The 24,198-nt window shown below is 43.2% G+C and overlaps 1 protein-coding gene across 2 annotated transcripts in view; it reads right to left on the minus strand.

Annotated features, from left to right (window-relative positions):
- Positions 1–24,198, minus strand: part of LOC147447764 (inorganic pyrophosphatase TTM1-like) — a 42,769-nt gene that overhangs the window by 11,462 nt on the left and 7,109 nt on the right. For both annotated transcript variants that reach the window (XM_086523480.1, XM_086523481.1), the window contains exons 3-5: positions 17,435–17,549; positions 17,106–17,301; positions 16,824–16,937 (exon numbers count right to left, since the gene is read on the minus strand). In XM_086523480.1, the coding sequence (XP_086379606.1) occupies positions 16,824–16,937; positions 17,106–17,301; positions 17,435–17,549 (425 nt within the window). The remainder of the gene's footprint in view (positions 1–16,823; positions 16,938–17,105; positions 17,302–17,434; positions 17,550–24,198) is intronic.

A 24,198-nucleotide genomic window follows, 5' to 3' on the forward strand; every position in this document is an offset into this window, starting at 1 on the left:
TCCTCACAAAAAGTAACACTCCAAGAAAGGGTCCTCAAAACAATCATGATATTGTTGTAAAGATAGATCCAGAAGTGAGGAACCTCGTGATTCTCTCTCTTCACAAAAAGTAACACCCCGAGAGAGGGTCCTCAAAACAATTATGATACTGTTGTAGAAAGTGCATTCCAGCTTCATCTAATTGAGAAACATCCCCTAACTCAAAGACGCCATTTGCAAAATATGTGGATATGTATGCACTACTTGTATATTTGCAACAATTGCTTCATCTCTTGATGAAGCCAAATCTAACTCCCCACCCCTCATTACTTACTATACGGGCTCTCTTATGCCCACCTGCATTATTTGTTGACGCTTCCATTCTTTGTTCTGTGATACTCTCACTGCTTCATCAAACATGGCTTATTTCTTAAACTCTACTTTCCATTGTGGAGTACTTTCTACTCCTGCAATGAGACAATCATTCTTCACCATAGCAAGAGGAAGTCTTGAATCTAGCTCTTTGTATAAATCCTCTTATATACACCTTCATAAGGTCAGAATAGTCTGAACTTAAGAATTGTAAGAAGGGATAAAACACTCATAAAACTATAAAAGCAAGGGACACAAGAAAACGAGAAAAAAAAACTAAACTAAGTCACTTTATTTGCTACTAAACAAAACTAGATAAAGCAAACCACTATTCACTTAAAAATGTTTTTAGAAAAGGCATAAGCAAATTAAGTTGAAGCACCTTACTTGACTAAAACTTGAAACAAGTACTCAACTTTAAACTAAGAACAAGACATCTCAAAAACTTAATCGTAGAAATGAGACTCCACACAACAACTTCAAATTAAATCCTAATGTAAGCTAAATACTAGAAATGAATACTACTATGAACCTACAAAGAAGAGGCTGAAAATAACCAAAGAAGTACACAGATCCAAACTTGACAAAATGTGACCTCAACTTGCTTCTTGTCCAAACAGGAAGAATAAGATTATTGTCATAAACTGCTTACATGTCAAGCCACGTGGCATCGCTACTCACGTCGTCAATGCCCAAGAGTAGGTGTAGGTTTGTAAAGAGGTATTTCGTGCTTTGAACGTACTCTATAAATCATCCTATACCTTGTCAAACCGCTTCAAAAAGTCTTCAATACTTTTTGCTTCACCTTGTTTTTGTGTGTGTGTATGTGTGTGTGTGTGTGTGTGTGTGTGTGTGTGTGTGTGTGTTCATTCGCATTTGTTGAGCTATGAACGCTCTTCTTGGGATGCTATGGTCAATAATACGGGCGTCTTGGATCTATGGGCCAGCACGCACTCTTCAGAGTGGGGTTATACATCAACTCATAATACTCACTCTGGATATAGAGCACGATTGGATCGTTGGTATGTACTGGGCACTCCGCAATATGATATGTTTGCATGTGATATGAGGATTGACCGTTCTTTCACCTTATCTGATCATTTTCCTCTTTGGCTCTGGGTCTATTTTGAGGCATTAGATGTAAATTTCCCGCTCCTTCGTAAGCGGTTGTTGCATATTAATAATGCATATCTTTCACATAGGGCATTTCAAACTTTGATTGAAGCGGTAATTCCTCCACTTGTCTCTCATATGTTTATTGATGTGGATGTGGATGTGGCCCGATATCGTTTTGTCATGCGCATCCGAGCAGTCATAAAGGATTATGGTTCGTGGTACATGTACGAGTTGAGAAATAAAGTGCAGGAAGATAAGGCCACCTGTCAAGCTTTAGGAAGTCTTGCAAGTACTAGAAGGCTTACTGATTCGGAACAATAGGAATTATGCGCAGCTAAAACCTCGTTGATGCATAATGATAAGAGGAAACTTGAAAAATGAAAAATTAGATCTAGGCAATACGCTTTTATGGATAAAGGTTGTTCATCGAAACAGTTCTTTAAGCATTTGCATCATTCGACGACATCTGCCTCTATCAAAAGTGTTAAAGACGAGACTGGGCAATGGACGACCAAAAAAAGTCAATTGGCAGACTCAAGTGGATCATTTTCAACGAGTTTTTGCCAAGCTTGAGGCTCCCTCGAGTGAGGTTTTCAAGCTAGAAAGTTATTGTTGTCTTATGTACATCCTATATTGACAATGAATGATGTAGCTACCCTTGAGGCCAGTTTTACTAAGGATGAGTTGCACGACAGTTTGTTGTATCTTGGTCGTTGGAAATCGCTTGGATGGGAGGGGCTTACAGTTGAATTTTTCCTTCGCTTTTGGGAATCCCTTAATCAACCTCTTCTTTTCATGATAAATCATGCATGGACCACGCAATCTTTGCCACAATCGTGGAAAGAAAGACTGGTGAAATTGATGCCTAAGCAAGCATTGTGTGAATACTTCTCACATTGGCGTCCAATAACGCTTATGCCCGTCGTTTACAAATTGTTGTCAAAAATGATAGCTACACGTGTTGCTTACCATTTGTTCTCCAACATACATCCGGCTCAGTATGGATTTATCCTTCGCTTGCAAATTATGGATAATATTGCTAATGCTTTTATTGGAATTGAGTATGCAAAATATACAGGACAAGATGTGCTTATCCTACAGATTGATATAGAGAAAGCATTTGACACTGTTCATTGGGACTTCATTGCTCAGATCATGACGGCTTTGGGCTTTGGGCCCAGGGCATCGGGTGGTCTATTTCCTTTATGAACACAGCCAATCTGCCGGAATTCTTGACGGTGAGCTGACTCGGTTATGGGATCTTGGTCAATCGGTTAGGCAAGGATGCTCTTTGAGTGCCATGTTGTATGATATTGCTACACATCATCTGTTGTTGTATCTAGACTCCTTAACAGCATCTGGTCGGCTACATGGATTGCAACTGCCAGCTCATGATCATTTTGTTGCACAAGTGTATACGGATGACTCCATGTTTTGGCCTAAAAATCAACCTGAGGGTGTTCGTTGTGTTATGGAAGCACTACATGTTTATGGGTTGGCTGCAGGTCTGCAAGTGAATTTCCGAAAATCTAAATTGTTGTCGTTGCATCAAATGGATTGGCATGCTATGTTATGGCCAAGTGAGATAGTGAAGCCTAATCAAAGTGTGAGGCATCTTGGTTATCCGTTGGCTTGGTCGATTAACAATGCAAATTGTTGCAATGGGTTGAGAATAAACTAAGGTCTAAATTGCATTATTGGAATTGTCTACCTGGCCGCTCCATGTAAGACTCAGAATAGTGCAGTCTATTTTGGTGGCATACATGAAAATTTTCCTACCATTGTTTCATTGGCCACCCCGTCGTCTTCGAGATTTCATGTCTCAGATTCAAGAGCACTTGTGGTCCACTTCCTCTCACAAAAAAAGGTTTGCGATTGCTTGCGATGGATAAGCTCTGTACTCCAAAACGTTGTGGTGGTCTGAATATCCTTCATTTGTGTTCTCATGTTACAACAAGGAAGGCTACTTTGTTGTTGGTGCTGGTTGAGCAAAAACAACCCTGGACACAAATGCTTGCGTTTTTGTGCTCTCACGCGGTTTCCACGCCAACCTTCGGCCATTGACAGCCGTCGTATTGGGATGTGGTTTTTGGTAAAGTTGAAGCTACAATTTCGGGATGTCCCTTTGCTTCCAGTCTAGTGGAGTTGGTCACGAAGGAATTGTTGTGGAATGGTAGAGATGACGCCTGTGGAAATTTACTTCAATTGGAGAGTTTGCATTGGAGTCGAGTTTTTTATCCGACTCTTGCTCAACGCTCTCCTAGACAGGCTTACTTTCTCTCCCACAAAGGTATTGACAAGATAACAGATGTGATAGACGTTGAAGGACGGGTGCTCTCGTTCAGACAAGCTGTCCTTACCTTTGGACTTGGGTTACACTACAGGCACATGCGGGACACCATTAAGAGTTGGTCGACTCCATATCTCCCATTCTGTCGTTGGTTGAAGACAATCGAATTTGCGATTGGCTCTACGTTGGTTCTTATATTGGTACGATATCTGCAAATAAAGTGTACTATCATTAGCAATCATCTTCCGGGATCCAAGAACACTGTAGCAAGGTATGGAATATGAATAAGAGTGTTCCTTGGTGGCGGAGTATAGTTATGAAAGTGTGGCATGCTTAGCTACCTCTCAAGGAGCGATTGTTTATGTGGAGATGTAATGTTGGGGTTCTCCCCACTGGCAAATTATTACGCTCTAGGAGATTGGCCTCTTCATGATGCGTTCGTTGTGGCGCAAGCATTGAGAATATTCCACATCTATTGTGGTCTTGTTCTCGTACGCGATAGTTTGTGGATAGCATCTCTTCAGTTCTTCGCTCGAGTTTCCCTGGCTTACAATTTGGTAAGTTTTTTTGGATCTTTGGAGTGCTTCTGCCATTGCTTCCATCGTATGCATACTTTTTCGACTGGGTTAGATTTTGGGTCCTATGGACAATGTGGAGAGCACGGAATTCCCTCATGTTCCAGCAAATTCAAGTGAAATATGTTTCTTTCTTCAAGATATCTCTTAGACGGTCTCTTCAAGTTGCCTATGACTTGGACGAGCTCCCAATTAGCCATTACCAGCTCTACTTTGATTGTTTCTCAGTTACCGTTTGTAATATTTCTATGGGTTTTCCTCGCCTTGAGGTTTCCCATTTGTAATTCAATCTAACATTACAAAAAAAAAAAAAAGTGTGTGTGTGTTGGGGGGGGGGGGGGGGGGGGGGGGGCGGGGGGTTGCTCTCTGCATAATGAAAATTATCCAACATAGCTTGCTTAATAGCATCAAGCGTTACGTACAGGATCCCATTTGCATCCTTGTGTTTGTATTCATATTTCTTGTAGTATCCACCTCCCCTTGGGCACCTATTTATGGGGCCCGGGGGGTACCCACTTCCACACTATCTGATCTTGTCATTGTGTATTGGGTCTTCTGCTCATGGTCGTCATCGGGGGTTGATCGCCCTCTCTTCACCATATCTTGCGTTTGTGGGCTTCTCTCTCTCTCTCTCTCTCTCTCTCTCTCTCTCTCTCTCTCTCTCTCTCTCTCTCTCTCTCTCTCTCTCTCTCTCTCTCTCTCTCTCTCTCTCTCTCTCTCTCTCTCTCTCTCTCTCTCTCTCTCTCTCTCTTTCTTTTCCGCACATGCATACTCTCACAGTCCAAACTGATGACGCGGCAGCTCGAACCTGATGACGCGGCAGTACAGAATCCCGCAAATTGCGCTGACATGCTCACATGGCAATAGTATGGATTTCCGCTTTTTGCGTCGTGCCACATCGCAAGCTGTACGGATTTTTGCGATTCACACTCGTTGCTTTTTGGGGCCCAATGCTTTTTAGTATTAAGATTTTCATGTACTTGCTTTTTGAGTTTGAAGGCCATGGGCCTATAAATACGTACTCAAAGGTACTTTCTCTATCAAATTTTGCCAGAGATCACTAAGCAAAGAGGACCCTCGGATTTGTAACTTTGCTCAAGCATTAATATAAAAATAAATACCGAAAGGGGCGCCAAATTTTGGGGCCAGCCTCTGGGCAAGGAGCTACATCGAGCCGTGTCGACTCTATTTTTAAAGTGTGATAAAGTTGTGAAATATTTTAAGTGATTCTCTCGTGTGTCGTGCCAAATTTCAGACTTTCAAATATCTACCTAAAAATAGGAGAGTTTCAAGTATGACCTTTTTCTCTCTATTTGGGAAACAAAAGTTTGTTAATGAGCCTTGATCAACTAGTCTTAAACTCAAAGTCTCCTACTCAGCGAGAATTTTACATCTCTGCCGAGCTTGAAAAAAAGTGGCCAAACAGAGAGAAAATGTCAATGAGCTCCTAAGCTTGCCTTGAAAGAATTGGCAAAGCATTAAAATTTTAATGTAAATAACGACAAATGCCTCAAATGCTATCCAATCATTCATATACAACAAACATAACATCATTCTACGCAGACATAATTGTGCAATAAATGAAAATGCAAATGCTACTTACATGCCCATGCATAACCCCAAATTAATCCCAGTTTGGTATAAAAGCTCAAGCCACTGAAGACCAAAAGGATTAGGGCTCCGCGAGCCTAACCCTACTGAACTTGCAGATCCCAGCCAACGGGCCTAAACCCTAGCAAAAGCAGAAGAAGACAAAGTTCTCACCAACTTACAAACCCTCGTCTAGTGGCCCAAATATTAAGGATTTTCATCCTAATCCCCGTCAACTTATGGGACCCAATCCGATGGGGCCTAAAAATTAAAGAGTCGCACACACACGCGCGCGCGCACAAATAATATTGCGTAAAAAGAGTCACAAATACACACAAATAAAAGAGTCACACACACACAAATAATCTTGCGTAAAAACTAATGATGTGGTAGCTATACGGATGCACACGTTTCACGTTGATGACGTGGCAGTTGTACGGATTTCCATGAAATACGCTGGCAGCTTTGGGCACAGGCTTTTGGACCAGATGCTTTTCATGTAAATTGTTTTTCATAGGCCAAGGGCCTTTAAGTATGTGCTAAGGGCTCACTCTTTGGCATGCTTCCACGTGGAGATGCAAGGGAGTGTTTCCGGCGTTGTACTGAGTTGAAGCAATATAAAGAAATACCAAAAGGGGTGCCACAATTTGGGCCAATGCTCTATTAGGATGGAACTCCGCCTCTCCGTGTCTCATGTGCAATGTATCTCTTTAAGTTCAGTTGTTTTGACGCGTCCAAAGTTTGTTTAGTCTGTTCTTTTCCGTTGGCACGTGGTGCCCTCCCATTACATTATTCTTCTTGATAGAATCAAGCTCTTTCTACATGGCCAACTTCCACTTTGATTGTGCAAGTACCTCTTCAATTGTCAAAGGGTCTCTGTCCTTGATCATTATCAACAGCATAGCATAGTTCACCTATAATAACGTCCCATCTGTCTCAGCAATCCAAAGTTGCTGAAAACGTCGTGTCGAACCGGCATCACGCCAATCTAGTGGAAAATCTAAAGTAGCTGCATCTCGCAAGGTCTCCAATAACCACTTCGGTAACCTGTCTCACTTGATGCCCATAGAAGGAGCTACTTTTACATCTCGCTCTATCTTTGCACCATGGTGAGAACCTATCATCTGCATTATCTCAATGGGCTCCTCCAGAGCCTAAGAGACGGGTAGGAGAAGAGGATTCATTGACCTCAAGAGGTAAATCACCATCTAGATCTCCAAGTATCAGCAAATATGGGATTGTCGTGGAAGACTTGGAAGCAAAAGCCCCTCTGAAGGAATATGATCGTCGAAGACGACATCATGACCGAGTACAACGTCCTTCTTTTCTGGATCATAAAGTCAATATCCCTCCGAAAGACTATTGTAGCCAACAAAAAACATTCTTTTGGACTTGGGGTCAAACGCGTCTCTCTACTCCTTCAGTATATGGACGTATGCATCACTCCCAAATATCCGAAATTGAGAGACATTGGGCTTTCTACCAAAGTAAGCCTAAAATGGGGTCTTCCCTGGAACTGAAGAGGTCGGAGATCGGTTTATGGTATGGACTAACGTCACAATTGTCTCCGCCCATAAAGACTTTGGCAGATCTCGATGCTCAAGCATAGTCCGCACCATCTCGATTCTCAACCACTATCCTATTTTTCCGCTCCACGACTTCATTCTCTAAGGGCTATCCGGTATTCGCAAGCTCCCGCTTAAACCATGGTCTGCACAAAACTGAATGAATGCTTTGGAGGTAAACTCCCCACGTTTGTTCGATCGAATTGTCTTCAGCACTTCATTGCTCTCGTTCTCCACAAGAGCATGCCAATCCTTGAAGAGACCAAATGCCTCCGACTTGTGTTGTAGAAAATATACCCAAGTAAAGCGACTGAAAGCATCCACCAGCAACATGAAGTAAAGAGCTCTACCTAGGGGAGGACTTTGCATAGGTCAACAACATCAGTGTGAACCGTCTCCAAAGTCGCAGCAGCTCGGCGTGTAGAGTGCTTCTGAATAGCCTCTCTATGTTGCGACTCACGAATGCAAGTAATGCATTTCCCATGCTTACTCCCAACATCTGGAAACCCTTTAAGCATCTGCTCACGAAAAGCAAGCCGAAGAGCATCATTGTTCAAATGACTAAGCCTATAATGACATAGATCACCTGTGGGTATCCTTGTTGCTGAAGAAAGAGCATGGAGCCTGTAGAGAGTATTCTCCACTTTGCCCCCCTCTGACCTCCTTGTTGGAGTCTCGTTCCCGAATGTACATTGTATCCTTTGTGAAAATCACCTCCATGCCCAACTTGCACACCTCGTGCACAAACATAAGGTGAAATTCCAATTTTGGAGCATACCTTGGAGGCATGTATATCCCCTCTACCATCTAGAATCAACTCCATTAAACCCTCACTGCGAATAGGAATGTCAATGGTACCACAGTGTCGCCGCATGTTGGACCAAAAATCCTTCGAAGGAGTCATGTGCCATGAGACACCACTATCCACAATCCACCATCTCGAACTGCAACAGTCGTCTCAACCTCCGATGTCCCTGAAGAATCCTCGGAGGGTAGAATCTCCAAATGAACAAAGGCTGGTTGGTGACTATGCCGCCACCGCTGTAGAAATCAAAGCATCTCCAACTCGCTTTGGACACTTCCCCCAATAATGGCCCTTTTTCCCACAATGATTGCAATGCCGATCCGCCTTCAAGGCATCCTTTTCAGCATCACTCTTCTTTGGAGTGTTGTTGCTTTTCTTCTTACCCTTCTATTTCTTATTGTTGTTGTTGTTGTTGTTGGAAGATTCCATCAAGGCTTCGGAGCCTGGCTTCTTGCCCGTATTGAATCTCTCCTACCGGTCCAACACCATTGAAACAATCTCGTCCCAAGAAATAGTATTCAACCAGACACTGGTAATCAACGAAGAACAGAAATTAGTATACCAAGGAGGTAACTGGACCAAAAGTTGGATGGCCATGTCCTCTGAATTGATAAGCTTTCCCATATGAAGTATCTCCTTTTGCAACTCCTACATCTTGTTGATGTGATCCCTCATGGATGAGTGCTTCACATCCAAGGCCTTGATCGAAAGTCGATCCCAAATCAACTTCATGTCCTTCATCAATCGGATGTGAATGACAATACTATTGAGGATTATGAAAGATCACATTTGAGCATTAAGACGCTCCCATCATGAATGATCCTTTGGCTTTTAAAAATAGCTTAAACCAAAGCCTCCGAGCTCGTGAGAGTCGAAGACCGACATCATGGTCGCTTTCCAAATGGCATGGTTGCCGTCATTCAATTGCCAATCCCGAACGGAATATCCCGCTACTACCTCCCCATTCCATATCCGAGTGAAAATATCTGCAAAATCTGTATCTGTGGCATATCGATCGACCATATCCTCGAAGCTCCTATGCTGTATAGCGGAAAAGCCAGAACTAAAGGTTTCCGAGACAAAGCATCTGCCACCAAATTCTTCTGTCCCTACACATAGACAATCTGGAAGTGAAACTATGACAAGATGTTCGCCCACCGCATCTGCTTTTCCGATAGCTAAATCTGTGACAAGAAGAAGTAGCGTAAACTCTGATGGTCTGTGAAGACAATAAAATCCGCTCCGAGTAGGTAATGTCGCCACTGAGTAAGAGCATGGATAACCGCCAAAAGCTCTTTCTCATAAATCTATGCTGTCAATTCCGGCCTTGAGAACAATCGGCTCTTGCAGGCAATAACATGGCCTTCTTGCATTAAGACCGCACCGCACCCAGACTACGACCACAAGCATCACAATATACTTGGAATGACTTCTGCAAATCGAGCAAAGTCAAAACTGGTCATGTAGTCAAGTTCTCTTTCAGTTTTCGAAAGGCACTCGCCTCTGTGGGTCCCCACAAGAAAGGGACTCCTTTCTGTGTCAAAATATGCAAAGGGGAAGCAACCTCTGCAAACTTTCTAATGAACCGCCGGTAGTACGAACATAAGCCCAAGAAACTTTCTAATGAACCGCCGGTAGTAGGAACATAAGCCCAAGAAGCTTCTAACTTCATGGACATTCTTCAAATCGGACCAGTCACGGATAGTCTCTATCTTGGCCGGGTCCATCTACACTCCTGTTGCTGCTGAGACAATGTGTCCCAAAAAGTGCATCTTGAGTAGAAAAATTCACTTTTCTTTGCATTAATCACCAACTTGTGATCTCGTAATGCCTGAAAGACCTGTAGCAGATGTTCTCTATGTTCTGCCTCATCCTTGGAGAAAACAATGATGTCATCAAAGAAAGTGTCAACAAATAGTCTGTACTCTCGAAAAATCATGTCCATCATTCGGTTAAATGTCGCTGGAGCATTGGTTAAGCCAAAAGGCATCACCAAAAACTCAAATAAACCAAAAGTCGTTTGAAAAGCTGTCTTGTAGACATCTCACGGCGCGATTCGAATCTGATGATATCCGCTCTTCAAATCAATCCTGCTAAAACAAGAGGATCCCTGTAGTCGGTCTAGAATATCATCGATCCTAGAAATCGGACATCTGTTCTTGATGGTGATTTTGTTGAGAGCTCTATAGTTGATGCACATTCTCCAAGATTCGTCTTTCTTCAAAACCATCAACACCGGAGAGTAGTAAGGTGAAGTACTCAGCCGGATAAGACCCTTTCTTTCACTTGGTTCATAATCTCTTCATTCTGGGCTCGGCTCGCACGGTAAGGTGGCCGATTCTGTAACAAACTTGGACACTCCAAGTCAAGAATCAACCGCGACAACACCAAATAACCACTTCAAAACAATTCACAGATCACAATAGATTTGCACTGGCCCGGCGGAGTTCCGTGCCTAGAGATATTGGCCCCAAAGACTTGCGCCCCTTTCGGTATTTCTTTTTATATTAATCAGATCAAAGTACAAGAGAGTGGCTAGGGTTTCACTCCCAGACTCTGCGTCCAGATGCTCTGAGAAGTGAGGCCCTCACCACTAATTTAAAGGTTACAAGGGATGCCCAAAAGCAGAGCCTCAAAAGCTTGAAAGCAAAAGCAGATTCTCTCTCTCTCTCTCTCAATGAGAGCCAGTAAAAAGCAAGTTCTCTTTTTCTCTCTTTCTCCGCAAAAAGCTGAGATTTGCGTCGCTCAAAATTTCCACCAAAGAAAAAAAACAAAAAACAAAAAAAAACTTTTTTCACCTCCTCGATTTCTGGAAATTAGGGTTTTTGGCAGAAATTAGGGTTTGCAGGAATTTGAGGGTTTCTATTGTCCGCCACATCATCACTTTGTGACAGATTCGGTGGTGTGTTTCCAGGTATCAGATCAATGGTATGATCCTCAAAACAAGCTGGTGGCAACTCGCCTGACAGGACCTCAGAAAAGCAATGGGCAGGAGCGTGGAGAAAATCTTGGTGTCCTTTTCCTAGATCAGACATATTTGACCTATGATCATCATTCAACTCTTTCAAAAAGATCGAGTAAACAAACAAACTCGATTTCATTAATTTTGAAACGGCCGAAGCCGATACAATAGGGACAGACTCTCCCTTAAGTTTTACATCAAGTACAATGGTTTGGCCCTTTTCTGTAGTCAAAGTCACTTTTCTTGCCTGATAGTCAACCATGGCGTTGTTCTTATGGTACGAGGGAATTCCCGAGAGGACATCGCAACCTTCCAAGGACATTATGTAAAAGTCCTCGTGCCCCAAATACCCCTGACAATGCAACCGAAGTTTGCCAATGACAAGTGTAATGGCTACGTCCTTGCTGGGTGCCGCTAGAACTGCCTTTGCTAGTGGTCCCATCCGATCGGGTGTAATCTCGAGCCGCGCCGCCAATTCAGGTGAAATGAAGTTGGCCTTGGCTCCTCCATCAAAGAAAATCAGGGCTTCTTGATCTTTCACTTTGACCCAAGCTCGGCAAAATTCTGTACTCTCATCAATCGTGCTAGGGTCAATACCCATGCAATCTCGAACCAGTCCTGCTTTTATCTTGCCTTTTCGTCCACGTTCCTCAACTGCTTTTGAACTCATTGGCCTTTCTTCATCTTGATCTTTCTGTGCCTTTTTAGGGCACTTCACGGAGATGTGTCCTTGTTCCTCGCATCCAAAACACTTCCCCTCTTTGATGTAGTTGGCTCTCTCCCGCGGAGTGAGCAGGGGTCGTGCATCCTTATCTTTCTGATCTTGGGGGCTCTTCTTCTTTCTACTTTCATTTTTAGAAGTTTGTTCTGTTTTCTACGTCATGATCTCATATGTGGGGTAGGTCAAATTGCCTGAGTGAATGGCAAAGCCCCGTTTCGCATGACTCATCAATTCTTGGATAATCTGACTTTTGCTCTAAGCAGTGATCTCGGATCTCCGTAGGAAGTCCCAAGGTAAACCGCTCAATCTGTTCTTTAAACGAGATCTTCTTAAATGAAGAAGCGGGTAGAAAAGAGCTCCAAATTCTCTCACAATATGCATCCAAGGTATCTTTCTTGGTCATCCAAAGATGGTTCCCAGCAGTTCGTATGCCGCGTTCGTACTCCCAAGTCAACCAACAAGAAATAAAAAGCCCCTTTAACTGGCGCTTTCTTGTTCAATAAAAGAGTGGACCACCAAGTTCGAGCATTTCCCTTGAAGTAAGAGGTAGCCCTCCGAATCTTGGAGTGCTCTGAGAGTAATGCCCTCCAGAGAAAGCTATGTCAAACTGCTGTATGAAGGCCAAAGCCCTCGAAGCATCTCGAAATCCAAAACACGTGTCAAATTTAGTTGACTATCCACCTTCTTTAAATTCTCGAATTTTCTTGCTTTTATCCTCCAGAAAGTCATACTAGTTGGCTTTATAGAAATTCTTCTTCTTTGCATAAAATCTGTGATCATCGGAGTCTGAACTATCTGAACATGAGTCCTCTGTAGAACTGTCAGAAACTGGGCGAAACTTAGGCTTCTTTGCCTTTTTCTTGCCCTTTCCGAAGCTTTGCTTTTTGCTTCGCTTTTTCCCTTTTCCGTCTTCTTTGCTCGAGTCAAAAGAGCTAGCAGAACTGTCAAAAGAAGAACTGGATACTCCTTCAAATCTGACATGCTTTTTTTGCTTTCTTGCCGCGACAAAAGCAAATTGACGACCCAAATAACCGAGAAGTCGGTTCCTTTCTTTTGTTTTTTGCCGTGCTTTTTGGCTTTGTTGGTTGCGTCAAAAAGCTGGGTAATCTATGTATCAACCACCTCTTCTAATTCTTGCTCTGTAAACATCCTCAGAGTAGAAGGTTTCTTGAGTGCCGGTTTGAGGGGTGGGGTTCTGTGGCTTTCCGCCACTGAGAGTGCACTTCTTCGAAGGATGTCTGCGTCAAAAATTTTGCAAATTTGGGATCCTTCGCAATGTTGATCATCATCTTTGTCGCATCGTCAACCAATTGTCGACGCTTCATCTCTTCAATCTCCGCCTTAGTAGGCCGAGGCGGGCCATACTCCTCGTGAGAATCTTCTTCATGATCTCTTCCCGCATCTCCAGCTGCAGAGGAAGTCGACTGATCTCTGTTTGAATCCATAAGTGTCGCGAGAAAAGGATCGAATTTCCCTGTAGAAGAGAAATCGGCCGCGCTTTGATACCATTGTAACAAACTTGGACACTCCAAGTCAAGATTCTATCGCGACACAACAGAGATTCACTTCAAAACAATTCACAGTTCACAATTGATTCGACACGGCCCGGCGGAGTTCCGTGCCTAGATATATTGGCCCCAAAGACTGGCGCCCCTTTCCATATTTCTTTTTGTATTAAATCTGTGCTCAAAGTACAAGGGAGTGGGAGGGTCTCACTCTCAGACTCTACGTCCAGATGCTCTGCAAAGTGGGAGCCATGCCCACACTTATAAAGGTTTACAAGGGATGCTAAAAGCAGAGCCCCAAAAGCTGAAAATCAAAAGCTCTTAAGCTTTTCCAAAATAAAGCAATTGAGTCCAAAAGCTTCTCAAATAAAGCAAAGCCTAAAAATTGCGTAGGAATTTTTCCTTGCTTTTTCAAACGCAAAAGCTGAGGATTTCGTACAGTTGTCGTAATTTGCGCCGCGATTTGCGGAGGCTGTCGTACAATCCTGCCACGTCAGCAACTTTGCGAGAATTCCTAAATTTTTGCCACGTCAACATTTCTGCCGCCTTTACCGGGACTGTGTAACAAACTGTTGACGTGTCGATCCACTGAAGAACAGAGCTACCGACCGAGGGGCCTAAACCCTAAGAAGAACAAGTAACAGAAGAAGAAGTCCTACCAACTTATGGGGACCCTGTCCGATGGGGCCCCAAGTGACATAAAGGATTAAAATAAAGCAGGACCCCCACACATACACTGAAAATTACGTAGCAGCTGATGACGTGGCTGATTTTCGCAAATTCCGTTGACTGCTTACGTGGCAGAACTGTACGGATTTTCGCTTTTCACGTTGGCAGTGCTGACGTGGCGGGACTATACGGATTTCCGTAAATTACGCTGGCAACTTTTTGGCATTGCTTTTGCACCAGATGCTTTTGAGTTTTGAAGGCTTTTTATTGTAATTGCTTTTCGGGCCAAGGGTCTTCAAATATGAGGTTAGGGCTCATTCTCTGGCATGCTTCCTGGAGAAGGTGCAGAGTCTGGAGTACCGGCTTGTACTGTGTTGATGCAATATAAAGAAATACCGAAAGGGGCGCCAAGGTTAGGGGCCAATACTCTCTGGGGTGGAATCCCGCCACTCCCTGTCGTGCGTCGTCTCCCTCTCTCTCTCACTTGAGTTGACATTGAAGTGCAAAAAGTATGTTCAGATTGTTCTTTTCTATTGACACCTGGTGTCCGTCTTGTGACAGACTGCCTGCCAGAGAGAGTGTGTCTGATGTGTCACCATGCCACGTCACCAGTTTGTGACATACTCATTCCTTGGCAAGACACAATCACAACACAAGCATTAGCACAATTGTCTATAAAGCATTGGTATTCCCTTTGTGGTTTGTCAAAGTCAATAACTTTAGGTAGAAAAGTCAACTTTCGATCGCATTTTTTGCAAGCACTCTTTGGAAGGTTTGGCACTTCATCACATTTTTCATCTACATTCCGTCCATAGTCTTTTAAGAAGCATGGTGCTTTTTTGGTTATCTGAAAAGTAAAAGATGTGTACATGAAATTGTGGTTGAAGTTGTTTCACGGAGATCCCCCAAAAGAGATTCCAAAAGAGGACGAACCCAAGATCGTAGACAAAGTTGAAGACATGAAGTTGGAGCAGATTAATCTGCATCGCTTTCAACGCGACTCATAGAAGCAAGCACTGCAATCCTTTTTGAAGTTCAAGTATTGCGACACCCACGCAGCAGAGTGGGTCGGCGAATATTTCTTCACAGATTACATTGAGTTGTTAGTGGACTACAAGGAAGCCCTGCAGCTCGGTACCAATACCTCACCATAAAAAGGGGGGATGTCACATGCACATCTAACCCTATGTGCATGTGGAAACGCTGTAACTCCTATTTCTCATGTTTAGGACAACCTAGGAAGTGTTCTGGCACCCTTGTGAGCCAGCTGCATACCCTCTGATTGCAAATGAGCACAACCACTGACTGCTAGGTATAGGCATTGGGGAGTGTCTTCATACAACCCCATTAGTACCAAGCCTAGGTAATCACTGCATACGAAGCACCTCTTATTAGTAGTACATCAACTTATTAATAAGCATAGTTACAAGTAATGTCCATTTTCAAATCTCCGTTCCCCATTTCCATTCCAATTTCCCGTTCCGAATCCCCATTCCATGTTTCAGACATGAGTGTCCGTAACACGGAATGGCATTTCGCGCCTGTTGCCGTTCCCCGTTCCACAATCCGATTTCCGGTTCCGGTTAACTAAGTTAATAAGTGACATTTTAGCCAGCAATTACTAAATCGTGGGAATTTTTATGAGATTGCCCGACCCAGCTTTAATCCCATATATAAGTGACCCCTAGGGTCACTTCTAAGGCATAAGTTAGTACCCGAGCACAAGCATCTTTAACGTTTTTCAGCCATCAGCCCATCGCCAACTTTAGCAGCAGAATCAGCCAGCGTTTTTAGATTCCATCCCTAGCTTCATCGCCCAAAAAGTGCAGATTTCAGCTCAAGCATCGGATCAACCCCAGTGTTTTCAGTTTCAGCCTAAGTACCAGATCAGCCCCAGCGTTCCCTTCGCCTAGCAGATTTAAGCACCTACAACAGGATCCCATCAACATCTCAGCATCTAGGACCATTGTATCAGCATTTGTGCCATCTAAAGAAAATACCTCTCTAGCGATAGAGTGGACGGCCCTTGGGGGGGGGGGTTTTGGGACCCCATTTGGTGTTAAGTCTTCTCTCTCCCTCCTTCACTCACAGAATCTTCATTCACAATATCATTCTCTCCTCTCTCTCTAGTCTTCGCACATCTCTCATGAAGTAAAAGGAACTCTCTCATGAAGTACAAGGAACCTTGAGTATGCATTGAGCGCTCATCCTCAACATTCCCCATCAATCACTTCCGCTGCACATTACAACAATCATGGGGATTGGAGCTTTCTTGAGGGTACCACACTAAGGATGGATTTCTCTAAGTCGTGTATCAGAGGCGTTGTTGCTTTGTTTTCTATTGCTCACAACCACTTTTGATTGCAGAGGAACGAGGACCAACGTCTATCAGCGGACAAGGCTATCGACTTGCCTCCCTCAAGTTCCCTGCGTCAAACTCTCTCAATTCCGACCCTTCGTTATTCAAATTGTTGCAGATCAATTTCAGTCATTGTTTGTGGATAGAGAAGATAGAGCACTTTTCTTCACTCCTGCCATGGTAGAAGTTGGTAACAAAAGAATACACCCAATGTTTGTCTTCCATAAAGGTCACTTGACACTTATGAACCAAGCTTAAAACTCAGAACTGCAAATTAAGCTCTAAAAGAAGTTGAAAGTCAACCAGCCATCTTACCTTAAGAATATAGGTTGGATTCTGAAAACCAGAAAAAGGATTGAACTTGTTAACAATTTTTATGTGAGCTGTCTCCAAATCTGGCTCAATGAAGGCTTTGTACATAGGATAAACCTGCCAAAAGCATCAACATGTTATATTTCTGCACAAAAATTCCCTGCAGAAGATATACTATGTTGGAAGCTTGACCTCCCATCAGCACAATGAAATATGCACATAAGAGACACTATGCTCGAACAAAACCAGAATTCTAGACTTTACTCAGCCAAAATAAGCACGCACAGTCTCTGATATTTGATGAATAATCTCCTCAGGGTCTTGACCAGCCCGATTGATGTCACGAAGAACCCTTTTCAGCAGATCAAAATGCACACCTCCTCTGACAGCAACTCGCAAATCCAAAAGAGGTCGGAGCTTTTCACAGAGGGCATATATCCCCTCAATAACAATAATCCTTGATGATGGAACTTTGAGAGTCCTACACAAAACACCGGCCATATTTGAAAACTTGGGAAGAAATAGTATCAGACAAATCATAGTATGTACCATACTCCAGAACTTGGGGAAAGACAAAACAAAATAGTTTCCAACAAAATCAGCTAGATTGTCACCTGTAACCCACCCGCTGACTTGACTTGAAATCATAAGTAGGAATTTCTACATCCTTTCCAGCTCTCAAATCATTTAAGTTTTCAAGCAAAAGGTCATAATCTGTGAGTCTAGGATCTGCAGAAAACAAGAAAGAAATCACTACCCGGTTAATCGAATCAAAGGCCTTATTCTAGACCAAGTCTTCAAGAGAAAAATCCATATACAGGGCGAACATTTATGATGAGAGAGAGAGAGAGAGAGAGAGAGGGGGGGGGCTTTTATATCATCGTTAAAATAATCCCAAGAGACTTCAAAGTTCTATCCAAATGGGTCTTGAACTCGAGACCTGTTAATCACAGAGAGCGAGAGAGAGGGAGAAAGAAAGAACACCTTCATCAATGTTTTCTAGAGGCGAGATTTGGCCTATTTGCAAAAATGGAGTACAGGTGTGTCCTCTGGGTATCCAGTAAAAAAAAACGAAAGTGCTGAAAATAAACCTGCTACAAAACAAAATAGACTGACATGGGAGTGTGTGTATATGTAAAGAAGGGATGAGGTGGATGGAGTTCTAACTCTAATGTATGTGGAACTACATGCATAGGGGAGTACAACCATGATATACAAACGGCTAACTAGTGTCACAAAATAATGACATGGCATGTCCGCCCAAAAATTGACGAGATTCAAAGTTAGAAGTTGGAATATAGGGTCCCGTCCGATGGGGCCTTGGGAACACAAGAGGAATTAAAAAAAAGAGAGATCGTGTGAAGGCTGACGTGGCACTTGTACGGACACTCCGTGTTTTGCGATCACTAATGACGTGCCAGCTGTACGGAATTCCACGATTAGCGCAATTGCTTTCGGGCAGCGCCAGCTTTTGGGAAAGAGGCTTTTGAGTTGAAGCTTTTCATGATTTGCTTTTTGAGAGGGCCTTCTGTCCTCAGTTTTGCTAACGAGCAAGCTAAGCAGAGAGGATCCCCGGACTCTATAACTTTGCTCAAGCATTAATATAAAAACAAATAGCGAAAGGGCCACCAAACTTTGGGGCCAATACCTCTAGGCACAAAACTACACCAGGCCGTGTCGACTCAAGTGAATTGTGATTAAATTTGTGAAGAGTTTTTAAGTGATTCTCGCGTGTGTCGTACCAGATTCCCAACTTGGGGTGTCCTAGTCTGTTACAGCTAGCTCCACCCGGCACCAAACTGGGGGTGTAGTATCAAGTATGGCATACATAGGTGGACGGTGGGTAAGGATGAAGAGTAGCAGGATCTCAGGTTCTCTCTACATCCACAGTCTGGTTTGTTCATGGGGACAGGGAGAGAGAATATGTGCATCGCATTGTATTCGTTTGGTCCCCCAAGGCTCTGCACGTGCTGCTCTTAGTGTACCCCCCTCCACATCCGCTCGCCCGATGGGTCGCTTACCAGCAGCAGCCTGCCCAATCAGAAGCCGGCATGCCCGTCATCCATCCTGTTGGAAATAGGGTTGCAAGGAATCACACAGCTTGGAGAAGATGAAGAAGCTCAAGGCACACAACAGAGAGTAGTATTACTTAGTGTGAAATGGAAAGATAAGTTAGCCCTAGAGTGATGGACCTATATACAATGCACGGGGAAAAAACCTCCTAGTGAAGGAAAAAATGCCCCGACGGTCCTAAGTGTGTTCACACACATCACTACCACATGTATATGGTAACAAATCCCCTCCCCCCCCCCTCCTAGGAGTGATGCGGTGAACAAGAGCTGACACATAATGTATAGGGAAGTGCCATGCCCTGAGTGCATGATCAATCCATAAAGGGGAGTAAGCCCAAAGCTTTGCGGAAAGCTTCAAACTTTTCACGAGGCAATGCCTTTGTGAACAAATCTGCAAGGTTGTCCTGTGTTGGTATATACGCCAAGTTGATCTCTCCTTCTGAGAGTCTCTCCCTGACATAGGGGTAATGCACCTCAATGTGCTTTGTGCGAGCATGAAAAACTGGGTCCCTCGCAACTGCCAATGCGCTCTGACTGTCAGTGTAGATGATGTTGGCAGTGTCCTATCCAACATCCAAATCAACCATAAGGTGTCTGAGCCATACACACTCAATCGTAGCTGTAAAGACTGCTTTGTACTCAGCCTCACAACTGGAAGTGGCCACAATAGGTTGCTTCTTGCTCAACCGTGATATGCATGAACTGTCGAACATGAAACAAAAACCACTTGTGGACACTCGCGTGTGAAAACAACCAGCCCGATCTAAAGCATGTAAACCTGGCGGCAATGATCCCCCCTTGGGGTAAAACAAGCCAAGATGCGAAGTGCCACTCAAGTAGCGAAACATCCTCTTGACAACCTGCCAATGCTTATACCCTGGGCTATGCATAAATCTGATGATCTATAAGATTGCAAACTGAATATCCGGCCGTGTATTGCATACATAAATAAGGCATCCAACAACAGTTTGGTAAAGAGTGACATCGGCAAGATAACGAGCATCATGAAGACTCAACTTCAAACCTGTTTTCATGGTAGTAGCAATGGGTTTGCAGTCCTCAAGTCCAAACTTACATAGCAATGTCACTATGTTAACTTGTTTGACACAAGGCAATACCACCATCACACTGCTTAAACTGTATGCCCAAGTAATGATGCAACAGCCCCAAATCTTTCATCTTGAAAGTAGCATTCAAATCAACCTTAAATTCAGTAATATGTGACTCATTGGGTCCAGTGATCAGCAAATCATCAATATAAAGAACGACGATGAGAAGTACATAACCCTCAAGCTTTACATACAAAGTGCTTTCAATTGGACTGTTACGAAAGCCTTGTTTAACCAAATGAGCGTCAGGTTTCTCATACCAAGCACGAGGAGATTGCTTCAACCCATACAAAGCTTTCTTACATTTGTATACTTTATCTTCCTGCCTTTTAATGACAAAACCGTGAGGCTGCATTACATAAACTTCCTCAAATACATCACCATTCAAGAAAGAAGTAACAATATCTGATTGGTGTACATCCCATCCAAAATGAGCTACCAATGCACATAGAAAACGCACAGTAGTCATACGACAAGTGGGAGCAAAAGTCTCTTCACAATCTATGTCTTTGTGTTGTGCATAACCTTTTGCAACAAGTCGAGCCTTATAGCGATCAATCTCACCATCCAGCTTATGTTTCAACTTGTAAACCCACTTCGTATCAATGGCCTTTTTGCCGGGAGGCAAATCACATTAAGTCCATGTGTCGTTTTCTATAATTGCATCATATTTTGATTGCATGGCAACCATCCAATTTTCAGAATTTTACGCTTCATCAAAAAACAGAGGTTCCTCTACATCACATAAACTAGAAACAATCAAAACATAACAATCTGATGCATAAGATGCATGGCGAGAATCTGAACGAGTACGACTAGACCGGTGCATCCAATTAACTGTCACGCAAAGTATGCACCAGCCATTTGGCATACCTCTAGCATGCTCATCCTCAGTCCTTTTCACATCAAGTACATCATGTACATTTGCATCAGTAATAGGCTGATCTGTCGCATTTTTTGAAACCCCCATGAGTTATACATTTACCTCATTCAAATTTACATTCAAATTTCCACCACTAAAAAGAGACAATAAACTGTCATAAATGTCCCTGTGAACTTACATTACTATCTCTAGTACATGACAACAAGGGCTCAACAGAATCTTCCACAAACACATCTTCTCGTGAAACCAAGATATGCTTTGTTTGCGGATGGTACAACTTGTAACCTTTGCTTTCAGTACTATAACCAACAAAAATGCATTTAACAGACTTATCATCCAATTTTTTGGATGCGTTTGTGGCACCAAAGCATAAGCTAAGCAACCAAAAACATGTATGTGTTCAATAGAAGGCTTTCTATCATGCCATGCTTCATATGGAATCATAGACTGCAAAGCGTACGTGGGACACCTGTTGAGTATATAAGTAGCACACATGATGGCCTTTAGCCAAAACGAATGTGGTAAAGCTAGACTCTCGATCATACATCGTGCCATTTCCGTAAGCAACCTGTTTTTCCTTTCAGCAACACCATTTTTTATGAGGTGTATACGGCATTGTACATTGGTTTTTTAACCACAACTAGCCAAAAATGCATTAAACTCATGAGACATATACTCCCCCCCTCGATCTGAACGCAGAGTGCCTATAGTCCATTTAGAGACATTTTCAACCATAGCCAAAAATTGTTTGAAGCACATAAACACTTCGGACTTAGCTTTAAGCAGATACATCCATACATGCTTCGAGTAATCATGAATGAAATCACGAAGTAAAGGTAATTGCCCAAGGACGGAGTTTACATGGACCCACAAACATCGAACACAATGCGATGCACATATTCTATGCACAAGCTGCAATCTGATGTAGCCCCAATTGAACGATCCTTTCAAAACTTCAAACGCTGCATCTTACCCAAATACAGCCTTCACAATATGCTTCACAAGCGGCAAAGAAGCAACCATATCAGATTCCTTTAAACGCAGCAAATTGGCAAAATTCAGATGCCCAAAATGTGCATGTGCATATGAAACAGCTCTTGAATCCACAACTGCATTTACAAAATTCTACCCATACCTGTCATACAAAGTGAGCTTATACAACCCACTACATAAAATGTCAAATGCAACAATTTCATCACCAAAACTGAGATCATGAACTGTACATCTATCGTCCACAAATTTGATAACAAGACCAAATCTAGCAAGTGCAGATACAAATAAAAGATTCTTTTTTATCCCAGGTACATAAAGTGCATCAACAAGTGTGAAAGAACTGTCATGCGCAACAATAAGCACAATCTTTCTAACTCCCTGGACCGGATAAGAGGCATTGTTGACACAAGTGACTGTATTCCCATGATGGACAACCTCAAGAGAGATAGACATGTCACAATGTGAGGTAATGTGCTTTGTAGCACCACTGTCAAAGTACCACACAAGTGAATCTCCAACAACTGACATACATGCATCATGAACAGAAGAATAATAAGTGCACTCTGCACTAAATGCCCACTCTGCATCTACATCAGCATCACAATCTCCTTTAACAGAAGATTCTAAAGTAGTTGCAATTGTAGTAGAACCTGCCTCTTTCTTCTTTGCCTCTTTTACCTTCAATTTAGGACACTGCTTAATCAAGTGATCATTAGCTTTGCAATAATGGCAACGCATCTTCTTTTTGCCCTTTCCACCAAAATTCCCAAACGAGGTGTTGCCAGCAGAAGCATTAGGAACAAGTGATTTGCCACTCGCTGAAAAACTATGAGAAGTGGCTACATTGTTGTTACCACCTTTTCTTTGAGCAGCAGTAAAAGCCTACGCAATTGCACATTGTTTAGCCCTGTTTTTTCTTGAAAGTGACTACTGCAACAGCAATGTGCATAATGCATCAAACTTGACAGCATCAGGATTTCCCTGGGTTATAAGTCTCCACGTACTAGCAAAAGTCTGATAGGGATCTGGCAATGCATCAAGAACAATTTGCACAAGAGAGCTGTCTGAAATGACTTTGCCTGTAGAAATGAGTTGCTCATTAATATCCTTGATACCAATAAGGAAAGTGTCTATGTCATCTTCCTCATGCATAATCTTCAATTCCAGCTCTTTACGCAGCAATGCAATTTTAGTCTTATTACGACTTGCATAAAGACCAACCATAATATCCCAAGTCCGTTTACCTAATTTAGCCGAGCGAATGTGAGGAGTAATAGTGCGCTTCACAGAGAATGCAATTAATGCATGAGTGCGCATCTCTAACATCCCAACGAACCTGCTCAGTTGTAGGCAAAACAGCTCTAGCAGCAGTTGTTAAAGTTTAGGCATCTCAAGTGAATTGCCGAGTGTGACCCAGTATTTATTTTGGCTTTTAAGGATTTATTTCACTTATTTGTCAAAGTCTGGGTAGGGCAATTTACTGAGGTTTCTATAAAAGAAACCCTCAGTTCCCATTGTATTATCATTTGTTATCTCATTGCCTTGGTTGATTGGTTCAATGCATCTCTCTCTCTCTCTCTCTCTCTCTCTCTCTCTCTCTCTCTCTCTCTCTCTCTGTGCATGCTTCCGCATCGCCGACTTTGACATGGTATCAGAGCAAGAGACGGCATAGACCTTGGCGGAGCGAGGCATCCCAGAGGAGAAGACGAAGAAGGGCTGCCCTACGTTTTCAGATTTCTAACATGCTCTGCTGCTAGCGTTTTTGACACAATCTCGCGTTTTTGCAAACTGCCCTGCCCTCTGCCCAGCGCTGAATTCTGCCCTGCTGGTTGCCTGCGTTTTCCAGCAGCCCACTATCGCTGCCTACCTTCTTCTCAGAGTGAAACTGCCCAGCAGTGCCACCGTTTCAAAAACGCACCATTTGCTGGAGTTCCACCTGCTGCCCTACCATCTTCTCGGTGCGGAAACCCACTCTGCTGCCTAGCGTTTTGAAAAATCTGCCCTGGTGTTTTTGACGGAAACCGGCCAGCAGAGTTTTTGAAGGCCTAGCGTTTTTGAAGGAAACCCGCAGCGGGAAGACCCATGAGAAGGGCATTGGAGGAGGAGTTTTTGTGCGGCAGTTTTGGTGCGGCAAAGAGGGATCTGCTGGAGCGGCGTGGGAGCGGCAAAGGAGGGAAAAACTTGTGCGGCTTGGGATTTGTGCGGCCAGATTTTGGAGTGCCAGACGGTACACATACCAAGAGTTCGCAACTTCACGATGGCTCCCCCTTGCTCGAGCGCCAATGACAAATTGAACGGCAGCAACTACGCTCATTGGAATT

The sequence above is a fragment of the Adiantum capillus-veneris genome, chromosome 11, assembly GCF_014529385.1.
Source record: "Adiantum capillus-veneris isolate H3 chromosome 11, ASM1452938v2, whole genome shotgun sequence".
NCBI classification, from domain to species: Eukaryota; Viridiplantae; Streptophyta; class Polypodiopsida; order Polypodiales; family Pteridaceae; genus Adiantum; species Adiantum capillus-veneris.